This window comes from Palaemon carinicauda, unplaced genomic scaffold (assembly GCF_036898095.1).
Source record: "Palaemon carinicauda isolate YSFRI2023 unplaced genomic scaffold, ASM3689809v2 scaffold222, whole genome shotgun sequence".
NCBI lineage: Eukaryota > Metazoa > Arthropoda > Malacostraca > Decapoda > Palaemonidae > Palaemon > Palaemon carinicauda.
The window spans coordinates 44,491-70,070 of NW_027169833.1; the positions used below are offsets into that span (position 1 = coordinate 44,491).

The 25,580-nt window shown below is 40.1% G+C and overlaps 1 protein-coding gene across 3 annotated transcripts in view; it reads right to left on the reverse strand.

The window, feature by feature from the left end:
• The window catches only part of LOC137636070 (tRNA (uracil-5-)-methyltransferase homolog A-like), a 40,041-nt gene that overhangs the window by 8,455 nt on the left and 6,006 nt on the right, over positions 1-25,580 (reverse strand). The window contains exons 3-8 of one of the 3 annotated variants that reach the window (XM_068368496.1): positions 20,391-20,690; positions 19,704-19,874; positions 17,958-18,107; positions 10,681-10,808; positions 9,368-9,474; positions 8,164-8,291 (exon numbers count right to left, since the gene is read on the reverse strand). In XM_068368496.1, the coding sequence (XP_068224597.1) occupies positions 10,725-10,808; positions 17,958-18,107; positions 19,704-19,874; positions 20,391-20,396 (411 nt within the window). In that variant the 5' untranslated portion in view covers positions 20,397-20,690 and the 3' untranslated portion in view covers positions 8,164-8,291; positions 9,368-9,474; positions 10,681-10,724. Of the gene's footprint in view, positions 1-8,106; positions 8,292-9,367; positions 9,475-10,680; positions 10,809-17,957; positions 18,108-19,703; positions 19,875-20,390; positions 20,710-25,580 lie in introns of all 3 variants that reach the window. The other 2 variants (XM_068368498.1, XM_068368497.1) reach the window with 2 other exon arrangements.

Here is a 25,580-nt window from a genome sequence, read left to right on the forward strand (position 1 = left end):
CATAACAAGGAAGTTTGTGATTGATCTGAGATGTGAATAGATCTACCTGGATGCCTGGAACGAACCTGAGTATCCACCGGAGTGAAATTCTGACTCCAGGGAACTCGTCCTGGATAGTGAGCCCGTTCTCACATCCTGGCCTCCCGCTAGGTGAGGTGCTGACAGGAACCAGTTCTTTTCTGTTGCCCAGGCGAAGAAAGTGACCAGGATCTGATTCAGGTTGGGTGACTTGGATCCTCCCCTGTTTCCGTAGTGTACCTCGTCTGTGCTGTCTGACACTACTCTGATGTGGGTCGACCTCGGAGGAGTCTCTCTCTTCAGGGTCAAGAACACTGCCATGGCTTCGAGAACATTGATATGGGACTGTTTCATGGCTAGTGACCAAGAACCTAAAACATCTGATGTTCGGAGAAATCCCCCCATCCACTTAGAGACACGGCTGAATGGAATGTCACTTGTGGAGGTGGGAATTGTAGAGGAACCGCTTTGGAGAGGTTCTTCGGTTCGGACCATGGGCGTAGTCTCATTTTCCCGACAGAGGGGATCTTCGAGACCTTGTCTTCTTATAGGTACTGCAGCTCTCTTTCTCCAAAATCGATTGATGTCTTGAGTTTGGCTTTTATTAGGAGATCTGTTACTGAAGTGAATTGGGAAAGGCCGAGGATACTTTCTAGGCTCTTTGGAACCTGTTTGTGCTTGAGAAATTCTTGATCTTGGAACCTATTCCTCTTACTTTTGGAAGGGAGAGACAACGTGTGCTTCGAAAGGTCCCACTGAATGGCTAACCATTCTAAGTGGCCTGATGGTCGCAGGCGAGACTTATGGAGATTGTCCCGAAATCACAGGTTGTCGAGCGATCGAAGAAATTCCTTCGTAGCTCTGTTACCTTCTATGGCCGGCCGGGCCCAAATGAGCCAACCGGCCAGATAAGCAATGATCTGTATCTCTTGGTTCCTGAGTTGTTCTAACACTGCCTCTCCCAGTTTCGTGAATATCCTGGGATCAATGTTGAGGCCGAAGGGCATGTCTTGAACACAAAGGCTTTCCTGCTTAGGTGGAAACCCAGATAAGAAGAGAAGTTTCGAGCTATAGGCGCAAGCTAATAGCGGTCGGTAAGATCGACAGAGGTGGCGACGGTCCCACGGGGAAGTAAGGTCCATACCTAAGAGATAGTCGTTTGATTGCTTTTTCTTGAGTAACCCTGTGGTGTACTCTTTCAGGACGGGAGTGTATTTCTGGGAGAAGGTCACTGGCGGAGGAGGAGGACCTTGAGGCCATTTTCATCTCAAACCGTTAGAGACTATGCTATGATCCCACAGACCGAGTCCAATGGTCACGAAAGCGGTAAAGTCTTCCCTCTATCAGGACCACCGCGTTGTGAGGGAGTGAATCTAGGTCCTTCCCTTCTCCGAGCCCCCTTTTTCCTAGGTCCGCCTTGATGTCGGGACTGTCTTCTACTCCTGTAGCTTCCTCTCTGGTGTCCATGAAAGGAGCCTGAGGGTTCGGATCTAGGGCTGCATGCAGGCAAAACATCCCAACGGAGTTGGGCTGTGTACCTGGGGAATCAGTGAGGTAGACCACCTGATGATGGGGGGTCAGATACAAAATCGTCGAACCAGAGGAAGGCTGTGATGACGAGTGGGAAACCGACTATCAATTCCTGTCTGATAGAGGTCTCAGACAGAACGTACTTCCCACAACTGACCCGATCAGACCAACAAACGTGTAGGTCGAACTGGAAGGGCAGAGCCTGGAATTATCGTACCCCCCAGGCTGACAACATCCTGGTCCAGACAGATCGGGCCTGCCCTTTAGGAAATAATACCGTTACCTTCGGTACCTTGTCTAAGCTAACCAAGGCAATCTCTTTCAATCGAACGAATCCGTTGAATGGGAATTCTAGTACCTGGGAGTAAAATCTAGGTCCCCCAGAGGGAGGACGTCTATGCCCTCCAGATTTATGGTACCACCTATATCCGAGTTCCTGAACGGCACTGACTCACCACCATACCTTAGAGCTCGTCATAGCCCCTTGGATTTCCTTAGAATGTGTTGCTTTTAGCCGTCACAGTTTATGCAGGGTAACATGAACATTAGGATCCTTTAATGGTCCTAGGTCGGTGACGTAGGTAATTGCAAAGCTGAAGGCTCAAAACTCATCCCCACATACCTGCCCGTCCATGGGGTCGTTGTCCAACCTTAGAGAGGACACTCCGAGGAGATAGGGACCTCTAGATGGAGCATTCCTTCCCAACTTCGATACCCAAGGGTGGAGAGCCTCTCTTTGCAGGCCAGAGAGAATCATCATCATCCTGATGGGAACCATGCAGGCGAACCTTCTGTAACACAAAGGGGACATAAGTCTGGATGTTCCTTGAACTTTGGTTAGCGATCCTATTCACAGGCTGGGATCAGCTGTATACTCTTAAAAAGCCATTTTAAAGACAAGTTATTTAATGTATTATCTTCTGGGGTATAGTGCGACACTTGTATTCATGAAATGTGACACTGTTGGCGCATTCGCCACTGGGTGGAAATTTATTTCTATATGAACACTATGTTGTATGGATATTTATCCATATCTAGACATAGTTAGAATTGACTATGCATAAATATAGGCATAATTAATGTATTTCTATTTGAACACTATGTTGTATGGATATTTAGCCATATTTAGACAGTTAGGATTGAATATGCATAAATATAGGCATAATTAATTTAATTCTATTTGAACACGATGTTGTATGGATATTTATCCATATTTATACATAGTTAGAATTAAATACATGCATAAATATAGGCATAATTAATTTAATTCTATTTGAACACGATGTTGTATGGATATTTATCCATATTTATACATAGTTAGAATTAAATACATGCATAAATATAGGCATAATTAATTTAATTCTATTTGAACACGATGTTGTATGGATATTTATCCATATTTATACCTAGTTAGAATTAAATACATGCATAAATATAGGCATAGTTACGTTCATAAATAATAATTTTTTTTTTTTTTTTTTTTTTTTTTTTTTACAGGTAAAACAAAAGATTGGCCACTCGTGGTCTGAGTGATCTCCGACTGTACCGGATCTCCGGTAACCATCCCCGGTACAAACAAAGGTCCGTCATAGTGACAACGTGAACCAGAGGAAATCTAATATTAACCTCAATGCTGATCGCCTGTACGATATCCGGTTAAGCCGGAGATTCGATGAAAAAGAATCGTAATGACGATATTGTGATAATTCATGAAAAAAGGATTCATACCCTGATTCTGAGCGTCTGATTGATCTCAGTTTGTACCGGAGAACCAGTGACAAAGGTCCGGCAACGTGAAAACGTGATCCTCATCGGTACGATAACATTCTCTAAAACTGAATGTCTGTGTTATCTCCAGTGAAGCCGGATATTCGATGAAAAAGGGACCGTAATAATGAAACTGTGAAATCCTCATCGGTATCACATTGTTAACTCCGGTTCTGGACGTCTGCATGATCTCTGTTTGTATGGGAGATCCGGTAGCAAAGGCTAGTCCCCGTGAGATCGTGACCGTCACCGGTACGATAACATTAACCTCAATGAATGTTTGAGTTATCTCCAGCGTAGCCGGAGATTCGATGAAAAAAGGGGCCGGAAAGGTGTAATTGAGATCAAACATGACAAAGGTTCGTGTGCAAAAAGGTCTCAGCCGGAGTCTGAGTGCCGGATTTCACCGTTGCACTCCAAATATCTGACTAGTTCTCACCCAATGAGTATCCATTATAGCGGCGTATAACTCAAGGCGGAGCTAAACATAACTCAAGGCGGAGCTAAGGGTGTCGGTATAAATCGAACCCAATTAATGACTCATACACCAACGTTCCTACTAATAGTGTTAGCTATATTAACAGTAACCACATCAATAAAACGTGTATAACATTAAACGTACTATCATCAACTCTGATAATAAGAGGAGGCCTGAATAACTCGTGAACGTATAAAAACGGAGAACGGGAAAATCACCTCCCTTACTCGAGCTAATAAACGAGCAACCTATGTTCTCACTCTCAAGGTTACATAATAAAAGCTAACATCACACAATAATATAAGGAAAGTAAAATAAAACTGATTGTTTTTATTTTATTTTTATTTTTTCCTTTTTCTTTTTAATTTTTAGTCATTGTAATAACCAAAAACGAAGAATAACGACAACTTAACCAATAAATAAGGATATAGTCTAAATCGAGCCTTCCTGGGGCGAGTACAAACTAACAGACTAAATCGCAAACGTTTAAATCGCTATTCGGCCAAAACCATTGTTGGCACTATAATATCCAAATGTTTGTATATTTGTAATTTACCTAATGTCTGTTAATGACATAAGGATAAATAACTTAAAGCAATCTGCCGACCTGCGAGGGTCGGGGAAGCAGTGACATGCCCTTAAAATAAATATAAACACCTGCCTTAGCTAAAGGCAAGGCAAATATAAGTGTTAAGTGTATGGGCGACCTCCGGTGAAGCCGGAGTGTAATGAGATGTCCTGAATAATGCCGTCTTAGCCAAAGGCAAGGCAAATATAAGTGTGAAGTGTATGGGCGACCTCCGGTGACGCCGGAGGATAATGAGATACCCTGAATAATTCAATTGTGGCTAATAATTCAATTGTGAAGATATAAAAGCCAAGCCGCAGCTAAGGGCTAAGGCTTAGATCATAGCAAAACGTATTTACAAACTCCGGTGAGGCCGGAGGGAGAAGAAAGGTCCTGAATAATTATTGTGAATAAAAACACAATTGTAATAACAATGGCTATTGTGGATATGGCCGTGGCCTGAGACCGCAGTAAGGGCCACCGGAGGGTCGTATCTAAACAATATGAAGCCCGTCCCATGTAGTAAACAATATATAAATATAACAATAGAACGAAAGTCATTGATAATCCCTCAAGCCGGAGTAGAACTCAAGGCGGAGTGGAAAACGTTCATAAACTACTCCCGAGCCGTAACGGGGAGAGGACGAACACGGACCAAAATAACGCTAACAATTGAAAAGTCACGAAAAATAAATAACTCGTAAGTTATCATCCACCCCGAGGGGGAGAGGTGAGGGAGGGAGAACCCGTTGAACGCACAAAACGGAAAACGGGAAATCCGCTCAACCACCAGAGCAAAGAAAGAAAACGAGATAAAGGGGTAACTCGTGACTGCGAACAGAAAACGGGGACCCCAATCTCTCGCTCTCTTGGACACAAAAACAGGACTAAAAATCACACAACACTATTATAAACGTATAAAATAAAAATGTACATCCATATAACACTACGATCGAAGAATAGCATCTGCTAAAACTTTAAATAAATAGCACAGTCGAGTGACGAACGCCTCGGGCGGTTACTAAACAAAAACAAAGCTAAATCGCTATCTCGTTCGTAGGCTGGACTTACTAGCAAAAAGTACCATGAGCATAAATACACAAAAAAGTAAAAATAATAACGGTTCTAAAGGCATAAGGCCAGGGACTTAACCAAGAACCTAAGTGACAGAGTACTAAACGGGCAGATAAAGATGAATTCCCAAACAAGTGAACAAACAATGGCCGCCATGAAAGGCCAGACGGGAATAATAAAACAGACTATACTGGATATAAAACAAAAGCCCGGTACAATAAAATACTGTCAAAACAAACTATGGTACTTAACATTGGAATGTGTGAAGATGGAGCTTCGGACATGACAAAATAAATCCACGATAGATAAAAAAGACCGAGAGCACAACGAAACCATTCAACACTTAGTATTCCAAAAAGAAGGATGATGTTCAGATGGCGCTCGCGTCGTGGCGTGGGTGGTGTGGCGCTGGTGGTTGGCAAGGGCCTTTGTATCGGCCCATCCCTTTGACGAAGGAATTAACTAAATGGAAGACAACCTGTGAATAGTGGATTTCACGCGCCTTTGCTTTATACACGACACCCTAAAGGTGCTCGCGCGAGGGTTGTAACCTCAGCATTCCATGCTTTTATCTTTCTCTGGTATAATTGGAAGGTTTTATCAGAAAAGGTATATAAGAAGGACTCTTTTCACCCGGCGCCACAGATCGACCCAGAAATTCAATTGTGAAAGATAAAAAGCCAAGCCGCAGCTAAAGGCTAAAGCTTAGATCATAGCAAAGCGTATTTACGATCTCCGGTGAGGCCGGAGGGAGAAGAAAGGTCCTGAATAATTATTGTGAATAAAAACACAATTGTAATAACAATGGCTATTGTGGATATGGCCGTGGCCTGAGACCGGAGTAAGGGCCACCGGAGGGTCGTATCTAAACAATATGAAGCCCGTCCCATGTAGTAAACAATATATAAATATAACAATAGAACGAAAGTCATTGAGAATCCCTCATGGCGGAGTAGAACTCAAGGCGGAGTGGAAAACGTTCATAAACTACTCCCGAGCCGTAACGGGGAGAGGACGAAACACGGACCAAAATAACGCTAACAATTGAAAAGTCACGAAAAATAAATAACTCGTAAGTTATCATCCACCCAGAGGGGGAGAGGTGAGGGAGGGAGAACCCGTTGAACGCACAAAACGGAAAACGGGAAATCCGCTCAACCACCGGAGAGAAAGGGGTAACTCGTGACTGCGAACAGAAAACGGGGACCCCAAGCTCTCGCTCTCTTGGATACAAATCAGGACTAAAAATCACACAGCACTATTATAAACGTATAAAATAAAAATGTACATCCATATAACACTACGATCGAAGAATAGCATCTGCTAAAACTTAAAATAAATACCACAGTCGAGTGACGAACACCGTGGGGCGGGTACTAAACAAATACAAAGCTAGATCGCTATCTCGTTCGTAGGCTGGACTTGCTAGCAAAAAGTACCATGAGCATAAATACACAAAAAAAAAAAAATAATAACGGTTCTAAAGGCATAAGGCCAGGGACTTAACCAAGAACCTAAGTGACAGAGTACTAAACGGGCAGACAAAGATGAATTCTCAAACAAGTGAACAAACAATGGCCGCCATGAAAGGCCAGACGGGAATAATAAAACAGACTATACTGGATATAAAACAAAAGCCCAGTACAATAAAAAACTGTCAAAACAAACTATGGTACTTAACATTGGAATGTGTGAAGATGGAGCTTCGGACATGACAAAATAAATCCACGATTGATAAAAAAAGACCGAGAGCACCACAAACAAATTCAACACTTAAGATTCCAAAAGAAGGATGTAGTTCAGATGGCGCTCGCGTCGTGGCATGGTGGTGTGGCGCTGGTGGTTGGCTAGGGCCTTTGTATCGGCCCATCCCTTTGACGAAAGGAATTAACTAAATGGAAGACAACCTGTGAATAGTGGTTTTCACGTGCCTTTGCTTTATACACGACACCCAAAAGGTGCTCGCGCGAGGGTAGTAACCTCAGCATTCCATGCTTTTATCTTTCTCTGGTTTAATTGGAAGGTTTTATCAGAAAAGATATATAAGAAGGACTCTTTTCACCGGGCGCCACAGGTCGACCCAGAAATAACAACAACACCTACACTCCAATAACTTGACTTTACAATAATTTCTCCTCATTTGACCAATACCAAGTCCGAGACATCACGACATAATTGTAAAGTCTTAAATAGAGATATTTATATTTTGGCGACATTAGTCTATAGGACATTTCATCAGACTCTAGGAATTTCGGTTTCCAAGACTTAAAAGTTTTTTGAGAAAAATTTATACATTAGAATTAAATTTCTATTTACCATAGCCTTTTATATAAAAATCTTATTTATCCTATATTCTATATAATAATTTTATATTTCATTAATAGCTTTTATATAAAAGTCTATTTTTATCCTATATTCTATATCGATTTGCTTTATATTTTATTATCAGTTTTAATATAAGTATTTTTACCTCTAGAATTTAATCAGGCCAGCTCTGTAAGAGTCGACTCATGCAAGCTGGTTAAGGTCTTCCCTTTTATTAATAATAATCTAATAAACAAATGATGAATTTTGACTTTCACAAAACAAGAATTTTTTTCAATCAAAGTAATATTCGAAATCAATTGAACAATTTCAACTTATTATTTCATGGTTATAAATCATGACTTACTTATGCCCAAATGACTGGAACTTCTCTAAACTCATTTACTTTTAATAAACTGTTGACTTCTGCCCAAACGCCTGGAAGAAGACGGAGGTCACGCCGGCCAACGTGCCGACCCCGTCCTTGAAGTAATCTATGATGCCTTGCTTCAGGTCGCCAATGTCTTCCTCTGAGAAATCTTGCGGATGGATCTGCGGACGTAGAAGAAATCCTTGAGAGAGAATAATGATATATATATATCATACATATACCAAAGCACTTCCCCAAATTTTGGGGGGTAGCCGACATCAAACAAATGAAAAATAAGGGGACCTTTCCTCTCTACGCTCCTCTCAGCCTGACGAGGGACTCAACCGAGTTCGGCTGGTACTGCTAGGGTGCCACAGCCCACCCTCCCACATTATCCACCACAGATGAAGCTTCATAGCACTGAATCTCCTACTTCTACTACCTCTGCAGTCATCCAAGGCGACCGGAGGAAGCAGCAGGGCCTACCGGAACTGCGTCACAATCGCTCACCATTCATTCCTATTTCTAGCATGCTCTCTTGCCTCTCTCACATCTATCATCCCATCACCCAGAGCTTTCTTCACTCCATCCATCCACCCAAACCTTGGCCTTCCTCTTGGCAAGGAAAATTATATCAATGAACAGAGAAAGAATGAGATAGATTATCTATTACTTCACCCACGGCTAAATATGAAATATTGCAATGCAAAAATACCCCAAAATTTCTCAGACAGAGTAGAGAACTTTTGACTTTAATATAATTCAGAAGTATGGATATATGGAACCTTCTCTGAGGTCAGGGCCTGGGAGGCCAATTGAGGAGTAAAGTATACTACAAAGTTCAAGTTTAACGAGGTTGAATGACAACTGCAGTAATAAGAAGGGCACATATGTTGAGACTTATAAAATGTAGAGTTGCAAGAGGATGAAGGACCCCTGTTAAGTTAAGTTCAAAGACAATGGACCAGGTTAGGTGCAAAGACAATGCACTAGGTTAGGTGCAGAGACAATGCACCAAGTTAGGCACAAAGACAATACACAGATTTATAGAGGTCACTACTGTCCCCTTGAAGCGACGAACTTCAATACAGTACTTTGAGATTTCCCTTTTGCGAGTGGTTTACCCCAAGATGATTCCTGACCCAGAACACTTAGTCAAAAGGGGTCAGGATTGCTTTAATATAAATGGACCCAAACTCCACTGCAAGTTTTAAACCTATCCTATCCGTCTTTAAAACCGATACTCTTCTATACTGACCACAACGGCTATGAGAACATCGTCGTGGGATGACGTCTCCACACCCCTTCGTGGGTCAGGGGATCGAACGGTTTGTGCTCCGAGCTGCGAATGTAATCCTGGAATACCTGATGGAAAATAAAAAGGGGTAAACATCAGTTTGAAAATCAGTAGCTTCTTACCACTAGGATCTTAAATAAAATGGAGATCGCATAGAAAAAAAAAGGTCAGTTTTTTGTGGCCTTAGAGAAATCATTAAATTTACAGGTAAAGTAATCTTTTGGCTATTGCGAGCATCAAGACCCAAGCCCCCACTGCGATGGTTGACACGCTAAGTAGATAAATAAACCTGTATTCTTTTTTTAAATTGCTGTAATTTGCCCGTAGCTATAACCCCTCGTGAATAACGATAAGACACCCACAGACATTTATGGATCTATTATTTCCATATTGTTTATACTCTACAATTCTCGATTCAGTTTTTTTACAATTTTTACTTACCACATCAAGATTTATTAGTTTCCTTAAATAATTTTTTTATAATGGACTTAAAATTGATATCTTTAAACTGTTATATATCATGAATATAATATAATTGCATGTAGTTAATAACAATATATATACTGTATATATGTATATTACGTATTTTTTCTAATTTATGCATCAGAAACTTGGAGCCTTACCAAAGCCTTAGAATATAAGCTAGTTGTAACTCAAAGAACTATGGAAAGAATAATGATGGGAATAACACAAAGAGAAAGAAAAAGCAACATGGATACGAGAGCAGACTAAAGTAGAGGGTATTCTAACAAGAAAAAGAAATGGACACAGGCAGGACATTTTAACCCTTTTACCCCCAAAGGACGTACTGGTACGTTTCACAAAACCCATCCCTTTACCCCCATGGGGTACCTTGCATATTTTTAATAATTTTTTGAGAAACTTCAGGCATTTTCCAAGAGAATGAGACCAGCCTGACCTCTCTATATCAAAAATTAAGGCTGTTAGAGCAATCTAAAAAAAAATATACAAATATACTGCAAAATGTGCCTGAAAAAAATAACCCCATGGGGGTTAAGGGTTGGAAATTTCCAAATAGCCTGGGGGGTATAAGGGTTAAGAGAATGACATATAATAGATGGACATTAAGAATAACAGAATGGGATTCTAAAGAGAAGCAGGAGAATTTGATATTATAAAAATATTTCGCAGACAAAAGCAAATGTTAATCTTAAAACATGTGCGAATATCAACTATTACAAATGTAAATGAAAACATTCGGACCATCTCTACTTGGCACCGTCAAATCTCAACACTCAAAACATCCGACCTACCTCGACGACCTTCTTCATAGTATTTGGAATGTGGACTAGATGCCCTACTGGTCCGACAGCCAGGCTCCCGGTCTTCTAACTGGAAACTCGGAATCCGACAGTCGGCAAATCGTCTTCGGGGTTGATGCCTAGAAGGTGACATCGAAAAAATTAATAAAGCTGGAAATTGTTCTTAGTTGGGAGTGCAAATTCCCATATCTTCAAGGGAAAAAGGAGAGGTAATAATTAAATAATAAGCAAATAATAATAACAAAACAAGATCTGAATGCAAAGGGTAATGAGAACTATGAAAAATCTTATACAAGCATAAAGAACTAACTGAACAACAGTGTCAAGAGATTAATATCTATATCAGGAATAAGAAATTTAATAGACCTTAAATTCCTGTCCAACAAATTAAGATGAGAATCAGGAGTTGAAGACCAGACAGGATTACAATACTCAAAACAAGGCAGAATGAAAGAATCAATATACTTTTTCAAAATAGATTAATCACCAAAAATCTTAGAGAGACTTTCTCAATAAGCCATTTTTTTGTGCAACTGAAGAAACAGGTGTCATTTCAAAGCTTAATATCTTTACTTCATTAATCTAAAGTAAAAAAACACTATATTAAAATAGCGGCACGTAATAATAAGCCACATATGCATCTTCAGTTTTTCAGTATGATTTTTTTTCAATTAAAAATTGAATTTTAATGAAATTTCTTATTTCTATACTCGCCTGTACCTCATATTACTTCTTCTCTAGAAGCTTGGTTCACATTGAAATTTACCATAAAATCTTTAAACAATCAAAATATTTCCATTTTCTTTTCCTTCCATTATTAAAATAGTACAAACCTTCAACCAGTGATTTATGTGATGGATAAGCCCAAAGGCTTAACAGTGAAAAATAGCCCATTGAGGAAAGTAAATAAACTACAACAAAAGTAGTGAACAATTAAAATAAAACTATAAAAACTGTACTGTAACAACATTAAAATAGATCTTTCATATATAAACTAAAAAAAAAACTTCCCTGAGCTTAAAATCAAGAACAGTGGCCCGCCATTAACTAACAGGAAAGCAACGAGTAACAGTATCGAGACAGCTACGAGAACCGATCACTTCCCACTGTAGAGGATTCGCCCATCCCGATATTACAGTCACGCGTTGAGACGAGTCTAATATTGCCTCTCTTATTAATCTACTGTACTTGAAAATAGTTGGACAAAACCCTTTCTGGGAAGCTCGATACTTGTTCACCTCTCCACTGGTATCATCGCCTCTCCTCATGTATGTGCCAACTTACTCTCGGCTCATCAGATAGGAGAAGTCTTTTACATTTCCCAAAAATGACGACTACAAACGGGTGCGAGTTTCTGAAGCTTAAACTGAAAACTTTTGGATCAATAAAGGGAAACACTTCATGAATGATCACCAGGAGATAGTTTACATAGCAGATAGAGAAAGGTGTTTCGCAATACGATGCTAATTTCTTTGAACAGTCTTAGATATGCGTCAGGTTTCCGGTCAGCCACTCAAGTTAATGGGTCTATGAAGAAAACAAACAAGGCTGTACTTGCAAAACTATTGAAATGCCGTGGGTCATCTACTGAAAAAAAAAGGACCTTGAACCCAGTGAGATGTTAAGAGACGCAATGGCATTACACTAATTTCGAAACTAAATAATGAAAATCTCACATTCGAAAGCGTCCGACTATTTTCACAGATGCTTCACTAAAGAAAAGCAGCATGAAAATTGATTTGGTCTTCGATGTGTACAAGGAAAAGTCAAGTGAACATGCTGTGAGTCTTGATAGTGGTTATCTTATAACATGATCTTTAGAGAATCAACATCAAATTACATGGCCAGTCTTCAAAAACTCCTGAAACTTTCTCAGATTAATCAGTGTCTGTGTAAGCTAAAGAAAAAGTTGTTCCAATAGAGAATCAACATCAAATTACATGGTCAGTCTTCAAAAACTCCTGAAACTTTCTCAGATTAATCAGCGTCTGTGTAAGGTAAAGAAAAAGTTGTCCCTATAGAGAATCAACATCAAATTACATGGTCAGTCTTCAAAAACTCCTACATCTTTCTCAGATTAATCAGCGTCTTTGTAAGCTAAAGAAAAAGTTGTCCCAATAGAGAATCAACATCAAATTACATGGTCAGTCTTCAAAAACTCCTGAAACTTTCTCAGATTAATCAGCGTCTTTGTAAGCTAAAGAAAAAGTTGTCCCTATAGAGAATCAACATCAAATTACATGGTCAGTCTTCAAAAACTCCTGAAACTTTCTCAGATTAATCAGCGTCTGTGTAAGCTAAAGAAAAAGTTGTCCCTATAGAGAATCAACATCAAATTACATGGTCAGTCTTCAAAAACTCCTGAAACTTTCTCAGATTAATCAGCGTCTGTGTAAGCTAAAGAAAAAGTTGTCCCTATAGAGAATCAACATCAAATTACATGGTCAGTCTTCAAAAACTCCTGAAACTTTCTCAGATTAATCAGCATCTTTGTAAGGTAAAGTAAAAGATGTCCCTATAGAGAATCAACATCAAATTACATGGTCAGTCTTCAAAAACTCCTGAAACTTTCTCAGATTAATCAGCGTCTGTGTAAGCTAAAGAAAAAGTTGTTCCTATAGAGAATCAACATCAAATTACATGGTGTCTTCAAAAACTCCTGAAACTTTCTCAGATGAATCAGCGTCTGTGTAAGCTAAAGAAAAAGTTGTTCCTATAGAGAATCAACATCAAATTACATGGTGTCTTCAAAAACTCCTGAAACTTTCTCAGATGAATCAGCGTCTGTGTAAGCTAAAGAAAAAGTTGTCCCTATAGAGAATCAACATCAAATTACATGGTCAGTCTTCAAAAACTCCTGAAACTTTCTCAGATTAATCAGCGTCTGTGTAAGCTAAAGAAAAAGTTGTCCCTATAAAGAATCAACATCAAATTACATGGTCAGTCTTCAAAAACTCCTGAAACTTTCTCAGATGAATCAGCGTCTGTGGAAGCTAAAGAAAAAGTTGTCCCTATAGAGAATCAACATCAAATTACATGGTGTCTTCAAAAACTCCTGAAACTTTCTCAGATGAATCAGCGTCTGTGTAAGCTAAAGAAAAAGTTGTCCCTATAGAGAATCAACATCAAATTACATGGTCAGTCTTCAAAAACTCCTGAAACTTTCTCAGATGAATCAGCGTCTGTGGAAGCTAAAGAAAAAGTTGTCCCTATAGAGAATCAACATCAAATTACATGGTCAGTCTTCAAAAACTCCTACATCTTTCTCAGATTAATCAGCGTCTTTGTAAGCTAAAGAAAAAGTTGTCCCAATAGAGAATCAACATCAAATTACATGGTCAGTCTTCAAAAACTCCTGAAACTTTCTCAGATTAATCAGCGTCTGTGTAAGCTAAAGAAAAAGTTGTCCCAATAGAGAATCAACATCAAATTACATGGTCAGTCTTCAAAAACTCCTGAAACTTTCTCAGATTAATCAGCGTCTGTGTAAGCTAAAGAAAAAGTTGTCCCAATAGAGAATCAACATCAAATTACATGGTCAGTCTTCAAAAACTCCTACATCTTTCTCAGATTAATCAGCGTCTTTGTAAGCTAAAGAAAAAGTTGTCCCAATAGAGAATCAACATCAAATTACATGGTCAGTCTTCAAAAACTCCTGAAACTTTCTCAGATTAATCAGCGTCTGTGGAAGCTAAAGAAAAAGTTGTCCCTATAGAGAATCAACATCAAATTACATGGTCAGTCTTCAAAAACTCCTGAAACTTTCTCAGATTAATCAGCGTCTGTGGAAGCTAAAGAAAAAGTTGTCCCTATAGAGAATCAACATCAAATAACATGGTCAGTCTTCAAAAACTCCTGAAACTTTCTCAGATTAATCAGCGTCTGTGTAAGCTAAAGAAAAAGTTGTCCCTATAGAGAATCAACATCAAATTACATGGTCAGTCTTCAAAAACTCCTGAAACTTTCTCAGATTAATCAGCGTCTTTGTAAGCTAAAGAAAAAGTTGTCCCTATAGAGAATCTACATCAAATTACATGGTCAGTCTTCAAAAACTCCTGAAACTTTCTCAGATTAATCAGCGTCTTTGTAAGCTAAAGAAAAAGTTGTCCCTATAGAGAATCAACATCAAATTACATGGTCAGTCTTCAAAAACTCCTGAAACTTTCTCAGATTAATCAGCGTCTTTGTAAGCTAAAGAAAAAGTTGTCCCTATAGAGAATCTACATCAAATTACATGGTCAGTCTTCAAAAACTCCTGAAACTTTCTCAGATTAATCAGCGTCTGTGTAAGCTAAAGAAAAAGTTGTCCCTATAGAGAATCAACATCAAATTACATGGTCAGTCCTCAAAAACTCCTGAAACTTTCTCAAATTAATCAGCGTCTTTGTAAGCTAAAGAAAAAGTTGTCCCAATAGAGAATCAACATCAAATTACATGGTCAGTCTTCAAAAACTCCTGAAACTTTCTCAGATTAATCAGCGTCTGTGTAAGCTAAAGAAAAAGTTGTCCCAATAGAGAATCAACATCAAATTGCATGGTCAGTCCTCAAAAACTCCTGAAACTTTCTCAGATTAATCAGTGTCTGTGTAAGCTAAAGAAAAAGTTGTCCCAATAGAGAATCAACATCAAATTGCATGGTCAGTCCTCAAAAACTCCTGAAACTTTCTCAGATTAATCAGCGTCTGTGTAAGCTAAAGAAAAAGTTGTCCCTATAGAGAATCAACATCAAATTACATGGTCAGTCCTCAAAAACTCCTGAAACTTTCTCAGATTAATCAGCGTCTTTGTAAGCTAAAGAAAAAGTTGTCCCAATAGAGAATCAACATCAAATTACATGGTCAGTCTTCAAAAACTCCTACATCTTTCTCTGATTAATCAGCGTCTGTGTAAGCTAAAGAAAAAGCTGTCCCTATAGAGAATCAACATCAAATTACATGGTCAGTCCTCAAAAACTCCTGAAACTTTCTCAGATTAATCAGTGTCTGTGTAAGCTAAAGAAAAAGTTGTCCCTATAGAGAATCAACATCAAATTACATGGTCAGTCTTCAAAAACTCCTGAAACTTTCTCAGATTAATCAGCGTCTGTGTAAGCTAAAGAAAAAGTTGTCCCTATAGAGAATCAACATCAAATTACATGGTCAGTCCTCAAAAACTCCTGAAACTTTCTCAGATTAATCAGTGTCTGTGTAAGCTAAAGAAAAAGTTGTCCCAATAGAGAATCAACATCAAATTACATGGTCAGTCTTCAAAAACTCCTGAAACTTTCTCAGATTAATCAGCGTCTGTGTAAGCTAAAGAAAAAGTTGTCCCTATAGAGAATCAACATCAAATTACATGGTCAGTCCTCAAAAACTCCTGAAACTTTCTCAGATTAATCAGTGTCTGTGTAAGCTAAAGAAAAAGTTGTCCCTATAGAGAATCAACATCAAATTACATGGTCAGTCTTCAAAAACTCCTGAAACTTTCTCAGATTAATCAGCGTCTGTGTAAGCTAAAGAAAAAGTTGTCCCTATAGAGAATCAACATCAAATTACATGGTCAGTCCTCAAAAACTCCTGAAACTTTCTCAGATTAATCAGTGTCTGTGTAAGCTAAAGAAAAAGTTGTCCCAATAGAGAATCAACATCAAATTACATGGTCAGTCTTCAAAAACTCCTGAAACTTTCTCAGATTAATCAGCGTCTGTGTAAGCTAAAGAAAAAGTTGTCCCTATAGAGAATCAACATCAAATTACATGGTCAGTCCTCAAAAACTCCTGAAACTTTCTCAGATTAATCAGTGTCTGTGTAAGCTAAAGAAAAAGTTGTCCCTATAGAGAATCAACATCAAATTACATGGTCAGTCTTCAAAAACTCCTGAAACTTTCTCAGATTAATCAGCGTCTGTGTAAGCTAAAGAAAAAGTTGTCCCTATAGAGAATCAACATCAAATTACATGGTCAGTCCTCAAAAACTCCTGAAACTTTCTCAGATTAATCAGTGTCTGTGTAAGCTAAAGAAAAAGTTGTCCCTATAGAGAATCAACATCAAATTACATGGTCAGTCCTCAAAAACTCCTGAAACTTTCTCAGATTAATCAGTGTCTGTGTAAGCTAAAGAAAAAGTTGTCCCTATAGAGAATCAACATCAAATTACATGGTCAGTCTTCAAAAACTCCTGAAACTTTCTCAGATTAATCAGCGTCTGTGTAAGCTAAAGAAAAAGTTGTCCCTATAGAGAATCAACATCAAATTACATGGTCAGTCCTCAAAAACTCCTGAAACTTTCTCAGATTAATCAGTGTCTGTGTAAGCTAAAGAAAAAGTTGTCCCAATAGAGAATCAACATCAAATTACATGGTCAGTCTTCAAAAACTCCTGAAACTTTCTCAGATTAATCAGTGTCTGTGTAAGCTAAAGAAAAAGTTGTCCCTATAGAGAATCAACATCAAATTACATGGTCAGTCCTCAAAAACTCCTGAAACTTTCTCAGATTAATCAGCGTCTTTGTAAGCTAAAGAAAAAGTTGTCCCTATAGAGAATCAACATCAAATTACATGGTCAGTCTTCAAAAACTCCTACATCTTTCTCAGATGAATCAGCGTCTGTGTAAGCTAAAGAAAAAGCTGTCCCTATAGAGAATCAACATCAAACTGCATGGCCACTCCTCAAAGAATCCTACAATGTCTTGCCCAACCTAGCAATTCACAATCATTTCACCTTTCCTATTAGTACACCTTTCAATATCATGGTGTCAAACTAATCCAAAGACCTAATAGCAATGCATCCCTCAGTATAACATTGGCGTGATATATCTCAACTTTTCTTGTCATAAAACATAACAACAAATCTTTTCATTTTCTCTCATCAGTAAAAATATGTGGAATGATCTTCCTAAGCAGGATGTTGAATTAGTGGAACCACAATTGCAAAGAATGTATCTACTTATTTATGTCGAATAGACTGACCAGGCTCTCTTTATACTTTATACACTACAGATATATTTTTATAAGTTACCGATCTCAAAACCTCTTAATTATTCATTACTTCTCTTCGAGTCTATTCATATATGTATTTACTTTCCTCACTGGGTGCTTTTACCACATTGGAACCCTTTGAATTAAATCATCCTGCTTTTCCAACTAGGGTTGTAGCTTAGCTAGTAATAAAAACATTAATAAACTTTGAAAGAAAACAGACTTTGCATCCATTACCTAACATATCACCTAAGTAAATCTCTACACCATCAAATTGTTAAGGACTCAATACCTTCGAGAAAAGCCAACATTACCTGATCTTCGTACGTGAAGTGAGCGAACGGCGTCACGCTCTTCACCACCCGTACGTTAATTGGGATTTTGGCGTCCGGGTCGACTCCCTCCAGGAGCTTGGAGTCGGCGGCTCGTTTGGCCTGAACCGGGTCTTCCACTGGTTTTGCGATCTGGAAGAAAAAACTTAATAAATCATTTATATAAATGATTTCAATTGAAATCTCCATGTACAGTTTTTTTTATTTCTAAACGTATTGGATTAAATATCTACGATAGATTAATTAATAACTATTTTAGCAAGACGTAAATTAAGACAGTAAAGAATCAAGAATATATACAATAAATACAGGAGACCTGTAAGAACTTTAATACCATAACAAGAATATGTACTGTACAACAAATAAGGGAAACCTGTAAGATTCCTATACTTTACAGCACCAGCATTAAGATTAAAATGAGTTTGAAGGACACTCCAAAATCAAACCTTTGTTCTCTAGTCTTGGGTAGTGCCACAGCCTTTGTACCGTGGTCTTCCACTGTCTTGGATTAGAGTTCTCTTGCTTGAGGGTACACCCGGGCATGCTATTCTATCCTATTTCTTTTCCTCTTTTGTTAAAGTTTGAATAGTTTATATAAGAGATATTTATTTTAATGTTGTTACTCTTCTTAAGACATTTTACTTTTCCTTGTTTCCTTTCCTCACTGGGCTATTTTCCCTGTTGGAGCCCCTGGGCTTATAGCATTCTGCTTTTCCAACTAGGGTTGTACCTTAGAGTGTAATAACAATAATAACAATAATAATTGTACAATTAGGAAGCACATTTCACAAATTGGTTACAGAATCGGGAATGAATTCCAAAATACTCTACGGTTTTAACCATTCCTCAAAATAAATAAAGCTAGAACCACCAACAACATGAAAGCCGCTTCGGCCACATAGCAATGCGCATTGCCTGCATAAGCAGGGAGTGCATTGCAACATTCCTATATGAACATATAAATAAAAAATGATCAGCTGAGTCTTCACATACACATCCACATATTACAGTGATATACATAAACATTGTTATTACCAGCGAGGTTATATTTTCACCTGGATTTACCCGACTACTTTTTGACGCGTATCTGTGTGTGGGATTACGTTAAATTTCGTGCTGGATTTTCATCAAATTGCAACAACGGATTGGCATTATGCCCCAGAAGAACCCCTTACATTTTTTAGGTGATCCAGATGAAGATCATAATTCTGGTTAACCCTTTTACCCCCAAAGGACGTACTGGTACGTTTCACAAAACCCATCCCTTTACCCCCATGGACGTACCGGTACGTCCTCGCAAAAAACTGCTATTTACAATTTTTTTCGCATATTTTTGATAATTTTTTGAGAAACTTAAGGCATTTTCCAAGAGAATGAGACTAACCTGACCTCTCCATGATGAAAATTAAGGCTGTTAGAGCAATTTAAAAAAAATATACTGCAAAATGTGCTTAAAAAAAAATAGCCCCTGGGGGTTAAGGGTTGGAAAGTTCCAAATAGGGTTAATATTGTTATTATGTAATAGATTTATTCACAGCCAACATACAAAAGAGGAAACCTTGGACCGAAGACTTATTATCATGCAGTGATGTAGGTACACTCACAGCCAACACGAAAAGACGAAATCCTGGTCCGTAGGCTTGAGTACAGTAAAGCGTTGACAATCTTAATTGCCAGAGGTCTGAAATCTACGATTACTATACTCTTTCTACTTATTATAAGACTCACCGAACACGAGAGGACGCATTTCTTCCACTTGAACTCGTCCAGCACAGTCAGAGCCTTGGTCCTGGACTTCTCATCGCGGAAAGTCACGTAGGCCCAGTCTTTGTTGGAGCCGGCCGGCTTGATCTTGTGCGCCTTGAGCTGCAAGGTCTCGTTCAGAAGTTTCTTCAGTTGCTGGAAAGATAAAACGATTGTTAGCATTGTTTGAGAGCAAAAAGTCTAATTATAGTCGAGTACTGTTTGCAGGCAAAGGTCAAACTATAGTTTAATACTGTTTGCAAGCAAAGGTCAAATCATAGTCCAGTACTGCTTGCAAGAAAAGGTCAAGTTATGGTCCAATACTGTTTGCAAGCAAAGGTCAAGTTATGGTCCAATACTGTTTGCAAGCAAAGGTCAAGTTATGGTCCAATACTGTTTGCAAGAAAAGGTCAAATTATAGTCCAGTACTGTTTGCAAGCAAAGGTCCTGTTATAGTCATTGGGGGTTAAGTTTTCTGCTATTCCTCAACTGTTTATCTAAGTCACCTTATTAAGTGGTATGAATATCAGAGTCCTGTCCTTAAAAAAACGGCATTAGCCGACTGACCCGCTCAAAGGACGATAGTTGGCACGCGTAAAGGAAGGAACGACCACCAATTCATCATCTGCTTTTGTCTATTTATTAGTTAAAACAAGTTAGTCAACTACTCACCCCCATCGCATAATATCGAGGCAGCCCCCTAAAGTTCTATCTTAAAATCCTCGGAGGTGAACTCCGTGTCTCGCTTCGTCTGCGGCGTTTCCCTGGTCTCCACAGACGCTTCCCTTCCAGTGGAGCCGTTCGTGTCATCTTCCTGTATCTCATCGATGTCGCTGTCCGCCTTGAGGATCAGCTCGTCCTCGGCCTTGCCGGTGCCGTTTTCCTCGCCGTAGTCGTCCTCCGCCTCATCCTCCTCGCTGTTCAGGTGATCCTCGAGCTCAATCATGTCTTGGTCATCGGCCAAGTTTTCCTCTTCCTTTCGTCAAGTTTTCTGAAAGACAAAGTTGAGCTTAGTAAAACAAATACATCTGATAGACATAATTATTCTCAAGAGAAAAGTTACTATAGCTAAGAACTAATATATACTCATCCCTTTGAATTTTTATTATATGCAGGAAGTTTCACGAATTCCTTAAGAAATAATTCTCAGTACGGCAGTCGGATATTTGCAAGCTCTCATACCAGTGGAGTGCTTGTCTCGTCAATATCACTTCAAGTATGGTACTTGTACAGAGCTAATTTTAATATAAACAACTTTCAAAATAAAGGATTATTCTTTCGTTATAAAAAGTAAAAGGAATAATCAGTACCTATCTACAGCCTCTCTTACATTAAATTGGTGAATTTGAAAGAACATTTAATGAACACTTGGAATAACAACGTTAACGGCCCTTTCAATTACGGAAATACGACGCAGAGTAACTGGAGATTTGCCGGCCGAGAATGGATAAAACTTCACTGAATAGACCCAGAATATGATCCCAGATTATAATGAAATCTTGATATAAATTTATATATGATATACTGTTGGCAGGAACCGTTGATTGATTTTGGGTTTTTCCGTCATCCTGACATACATCAAGCTTTGTTGAAACAACTAAAACCACGATGCAATATTGTCACAGAACTACGGATGAAGATGAAATAAAGGCTAGCAAAATAAAAACTAATTACCCACAAAGCTTCAAGATCCATATCCCAGAAGAAGACGATACAAAGAAATTAATCTAATCCACTTCAACTAATATATTCAATTGAATCCCAAAGTCCTATTCTACCGTTGTACCTTTTCAGTGGCTCCTCTACTTATAAACAAATCATAAAAACAAACAACTTTTATGTTCGACTGCCAGCATCTTTTATCATTAACTACTATTAACCATCATAATAAATATCGAACCAAGAACATGTTAAACATTTACACTCAGGAAATTTCAACAGCCTTCTGCCACGTAAAAATTTAAATTTTATTCATATCTATTTTCCCTTACCATACAAACCCGAATCATTTATCAGGAGAATGTTTTTAGCGTAACTAGAAGGCGACTTAAAATTCTTAAATAGGAGACCCTAGGGGATACGTCAAAGCCCTTTGGTCCTGCACAGGAGCTAAGATGACACCTCTTGTCAACCCCAACGACATAAGCATGAAAATACAGCCGGCAATAAGCCAAGACACTAGCAGGAACGGGTTGACGTCAAGGATGGCGAGGTTGTAGACTCTACTAGACATGGTCCAGCTTGAATGGTCCCTGAACTCCCGTCCAACTGATTACCAGGCAGAGATGTTTCCGGAACAGAAAGGAAAGTCACCTCGGTCCAGGCTAATCGTAGCGAGGAGATGAAGGAGGATTGAAGTCGTGGCTGGCTGATTTCTATATACAGTCTAAGCATTCCTGACCGTAGGTAATGGAGATCTTAAAAGCTTTCCAATGAATAGTGACAAGAAAAACACACCCTTTACTTAAGCTTGGAGGGGATACCACAGGCTCTAGCGGGTCCTCTAAAGCTGACGTTCTCCTATCGACAGATTGCGGAAGACTGACGACCAATCTCCACATACAACCATAAAAACTAAACAAGTTCCAAGAGATAGAAAAGGGTACTAGGAATTAGGGGAGCGTAGTGGTAGATCCTTCGCCGCAACGAATGGACCCAAAGTGTAGCAGTCCTCATAAAGGGTCTGAACACGTTTCAAGTAATGGGATGCGAATATAGATTTACTTCTCCAAAAAGTTGTATCCATCATGCTTTGCAGAGAACGATTTTGTTTAAAAGCTACCGAAGTAGCTACCACTCTTACTTCGTGTGTTTTCACCTCAAGCAGTCTAAGCTCTGCCTCACCAAACTGGGCATGAGCTTCTCTAATCAAGAGCCTTATGAAAAAGGATAAGGCGTTCTTCGACATAGGCTGCGAGGGCTTCTTAACTGCGCACCAGAGAGCCTCCGAGCTGCCTCTTAAACTCTTTGTTCTGTCCAAATAGACCCTTAGTGCCCTAACAGGACAGAGCACCTTTTCCACCTCATCACCCACTACATCATAGAGATTAGCAATCTCAAAAGACTTCGGCCATGGATGTAAAGGACGCTCATTCTTGGTCAGAAAACCCAGCTGCAAGGAACATATGGCTTTCCCGTCTCTGAAACCAATGTTCCTCACTGACTCTTTTAGCTATCGCTAAGCTCACCAAGAAAAGGGTCTTCAAAGTTAAATCTTTAAAAGAGGCTGAGTGCAGAGGCTTGAATCTGTCACTCATGAGGAATCTAAGAACTACATCTAAATTCCAAGCAGGTGAATCTTGATGACATCTCTTAGAAGTTTCAAAAGTCCTAAGAAGATCTTGTAGGTCTTTATTGTTGGAGAGATCCAAATCTCTATGCCTGAAAACAGTTGCCAGCATACTTCTGTACCCCTTAATAGTCGAGGCAGAAAAGTTATGCTTAGTTCCAAGATCTAAGAAGAAATCGGCAATCTGTGTTATAGAGGTACTGGAAGAAGAAACCGAGTTAGCCCTACACCATTCTCTGAATACTTCCCACTTGGACTGATACACCCTGATGGTAGAAGTCCTCCTTGCTCTTGCAATAGCCTTGGCTGCCCCCTTCGAAAATCCTCTAGATCTTGCGAGTTTTTCGAGTCTGAAGGCAGTCACACGTACAGCTTGGAGGTTTAGATGGTTTCTTACCAAGTGGGGTTGTCTGAGAAGATCTGGTCTTAACGGAAGGCTTCTCGGCACATCCACCATCCATTCCAGTACCTCTGTGAACCAACTTCTTGACGGCCAGAAAGGAGCAACTAGGGTCATGCTGGTCTCCTTGTGAGATACGAACTTCTGCACCACCTTGTACAGGACCTTGAAGGGTGGGAATGCGTACACCTCCATGTGCGACCAATCCAACAGTAACGCGTCTATGTGAGCCGCCTCGAGATCCGGAACTGGGGAGCAGTACGTCTCCAGCCTTTTCGTCTTCGAGGTTGCAAACAGATCTTTGAGGGGACGACCCCATAACCGCCACAGCTTCTTGCAAACGTCTAGGTGTAACGTCCATTCTGTGGGGAAAACTTGGTCCCTCCTGCTGAGTCTGTCCGCATTCACGTTCTTGACCCCCCTGAATGAATCGTGTCAATCAAACAATCCTCCTTCTCTTTGCCCATACGAGAAGAGATCTCGCTAACTCGTAAAGAGACTTCGAGTGGGTCCCCCCCTGCTTTGCTTTATACGCTAGGGCTGTGGTGCTGTCCGCATTGATCTGAACCACCTTGCCTAGGACCAGATTCTCAAATCCCTTGAGGGCTAAGTGCACAGCTAAAAGCTCCTTTTGATTGATATGAAGAATCTCTTGCTCTTTTGTCCACAGACCTGAGATTTCTCTTTTCCCTAAGGTTGCTCCCCAAACCGAGTTTGAGGTGTCGGAAAACAACACGAGGTCTGGGCTCTTTTGCTCCAATGAGAGGCCCTCCTTGAGTCTGTGAACGTTGTTCCACCATTGAAGGTGTGTTCTGATTGCACTCGTAATGGGAATACTCTCCCTGTCGAGACTGTCTCCCTTCTTCCAATGAGCATTGAGATGAAATTGAAGGGGGCGTAGGTGCAGCCTCCCATTGACATTTCCAGAGTGCCAACTGAATCCTTGCAGGAAATGGAAAAGTCTGAAAACCCTGACTCTGAATCTTCATCCCCAAATAAAGAATCTTCTGGGATGGAGTCAGCTGTGACTTCTTTGAACTCACTAGAAGTCCCAACTCTTTTGCCAAATCCAAAGTCATCTGAAGATCCTTCAAACAGCGATCGGCTGAGGGAGCTCTTATGAGCCAATCGTCCAAGTACAGGGAGGCCCTGATGCCTCTTGAGTGCAGCATGCTCACCACACTCAGCATGATCTTCGTGAATATCAGAGAGCTGTGCAGAGACCGAAACATAAGGCTTGGAACTGGAAGACCTCCTTCCTGTACACGAACCTCAGATAACGTCTGCAACTTGGATGTATTGGGACAAGAAAATAAGCGTCCTGGAGGTCCAACGATACCATCCAGTCGCCTTTCCTTACTGCTGCCAGCATGGTTTTCTGAGTTTCCATGGTGAACTTTGAATTCTGGACGTAGTTGTTGAGAGCACTTACATCTAGAAACGGTCTCCATTCCCCTGAACTCTTGGGAACCAGGAACAAACGGTTGTAAAACCATGGCAATTCCAAGTCCCGCACCCTCTCTATCGCTCTTTTTTCCAGCAAGAGAGACATCTGCAGCTGCATGGCCTGCCTCTTCGGTCCTTCCCTGTATTTGGGCGAGAGATCCACAGGATCTGTGGCTAAAGGAGGCTTTGATAAGAATGGGATTTTGTATCCTTCCTTTAGAACACGAACGGACCAAGGGTCAGCTCCCCTTACCTCCCACGCTTGCCAGAAGTAACTTAGCCTGGCTCCCACTGCTGCTTGAAGGCGCGGACAGTCAGACCCTGCCTTGACTGGACTTAGCTCTGGTGTGCAGGTGAGCGCTGGCGCGCTATAACAGGAACATCATCTGCTGGCGAGCGCTTGCGCGCAGGGGAGATGGTGCGTAAGGGACTTATGCACAAATTTGTGCGAAAGCCCTTGATGCCCCGAAGGGATAGTTGCCCGTATTACAACGGGATGAGTTGGCGCCCACAGCGCGTCAGCAGCCAGGAACGGCGACGGCAGGTCAGCAGGTCTGGCGGGTGGAAGGTCGGCGTGCCCTTTGTAAGGACGACCTTCCACCGAAGGAGATCGCGAACGATCTGCGGAGAGGTCCAGGGATGTAGCTGGTAGAGTCGGAGAACGACGGCGAGGTTCCTCTGCGGCGGACTGCAGAGATGATGAACCGAAGAGGCGCCTCCTAACACC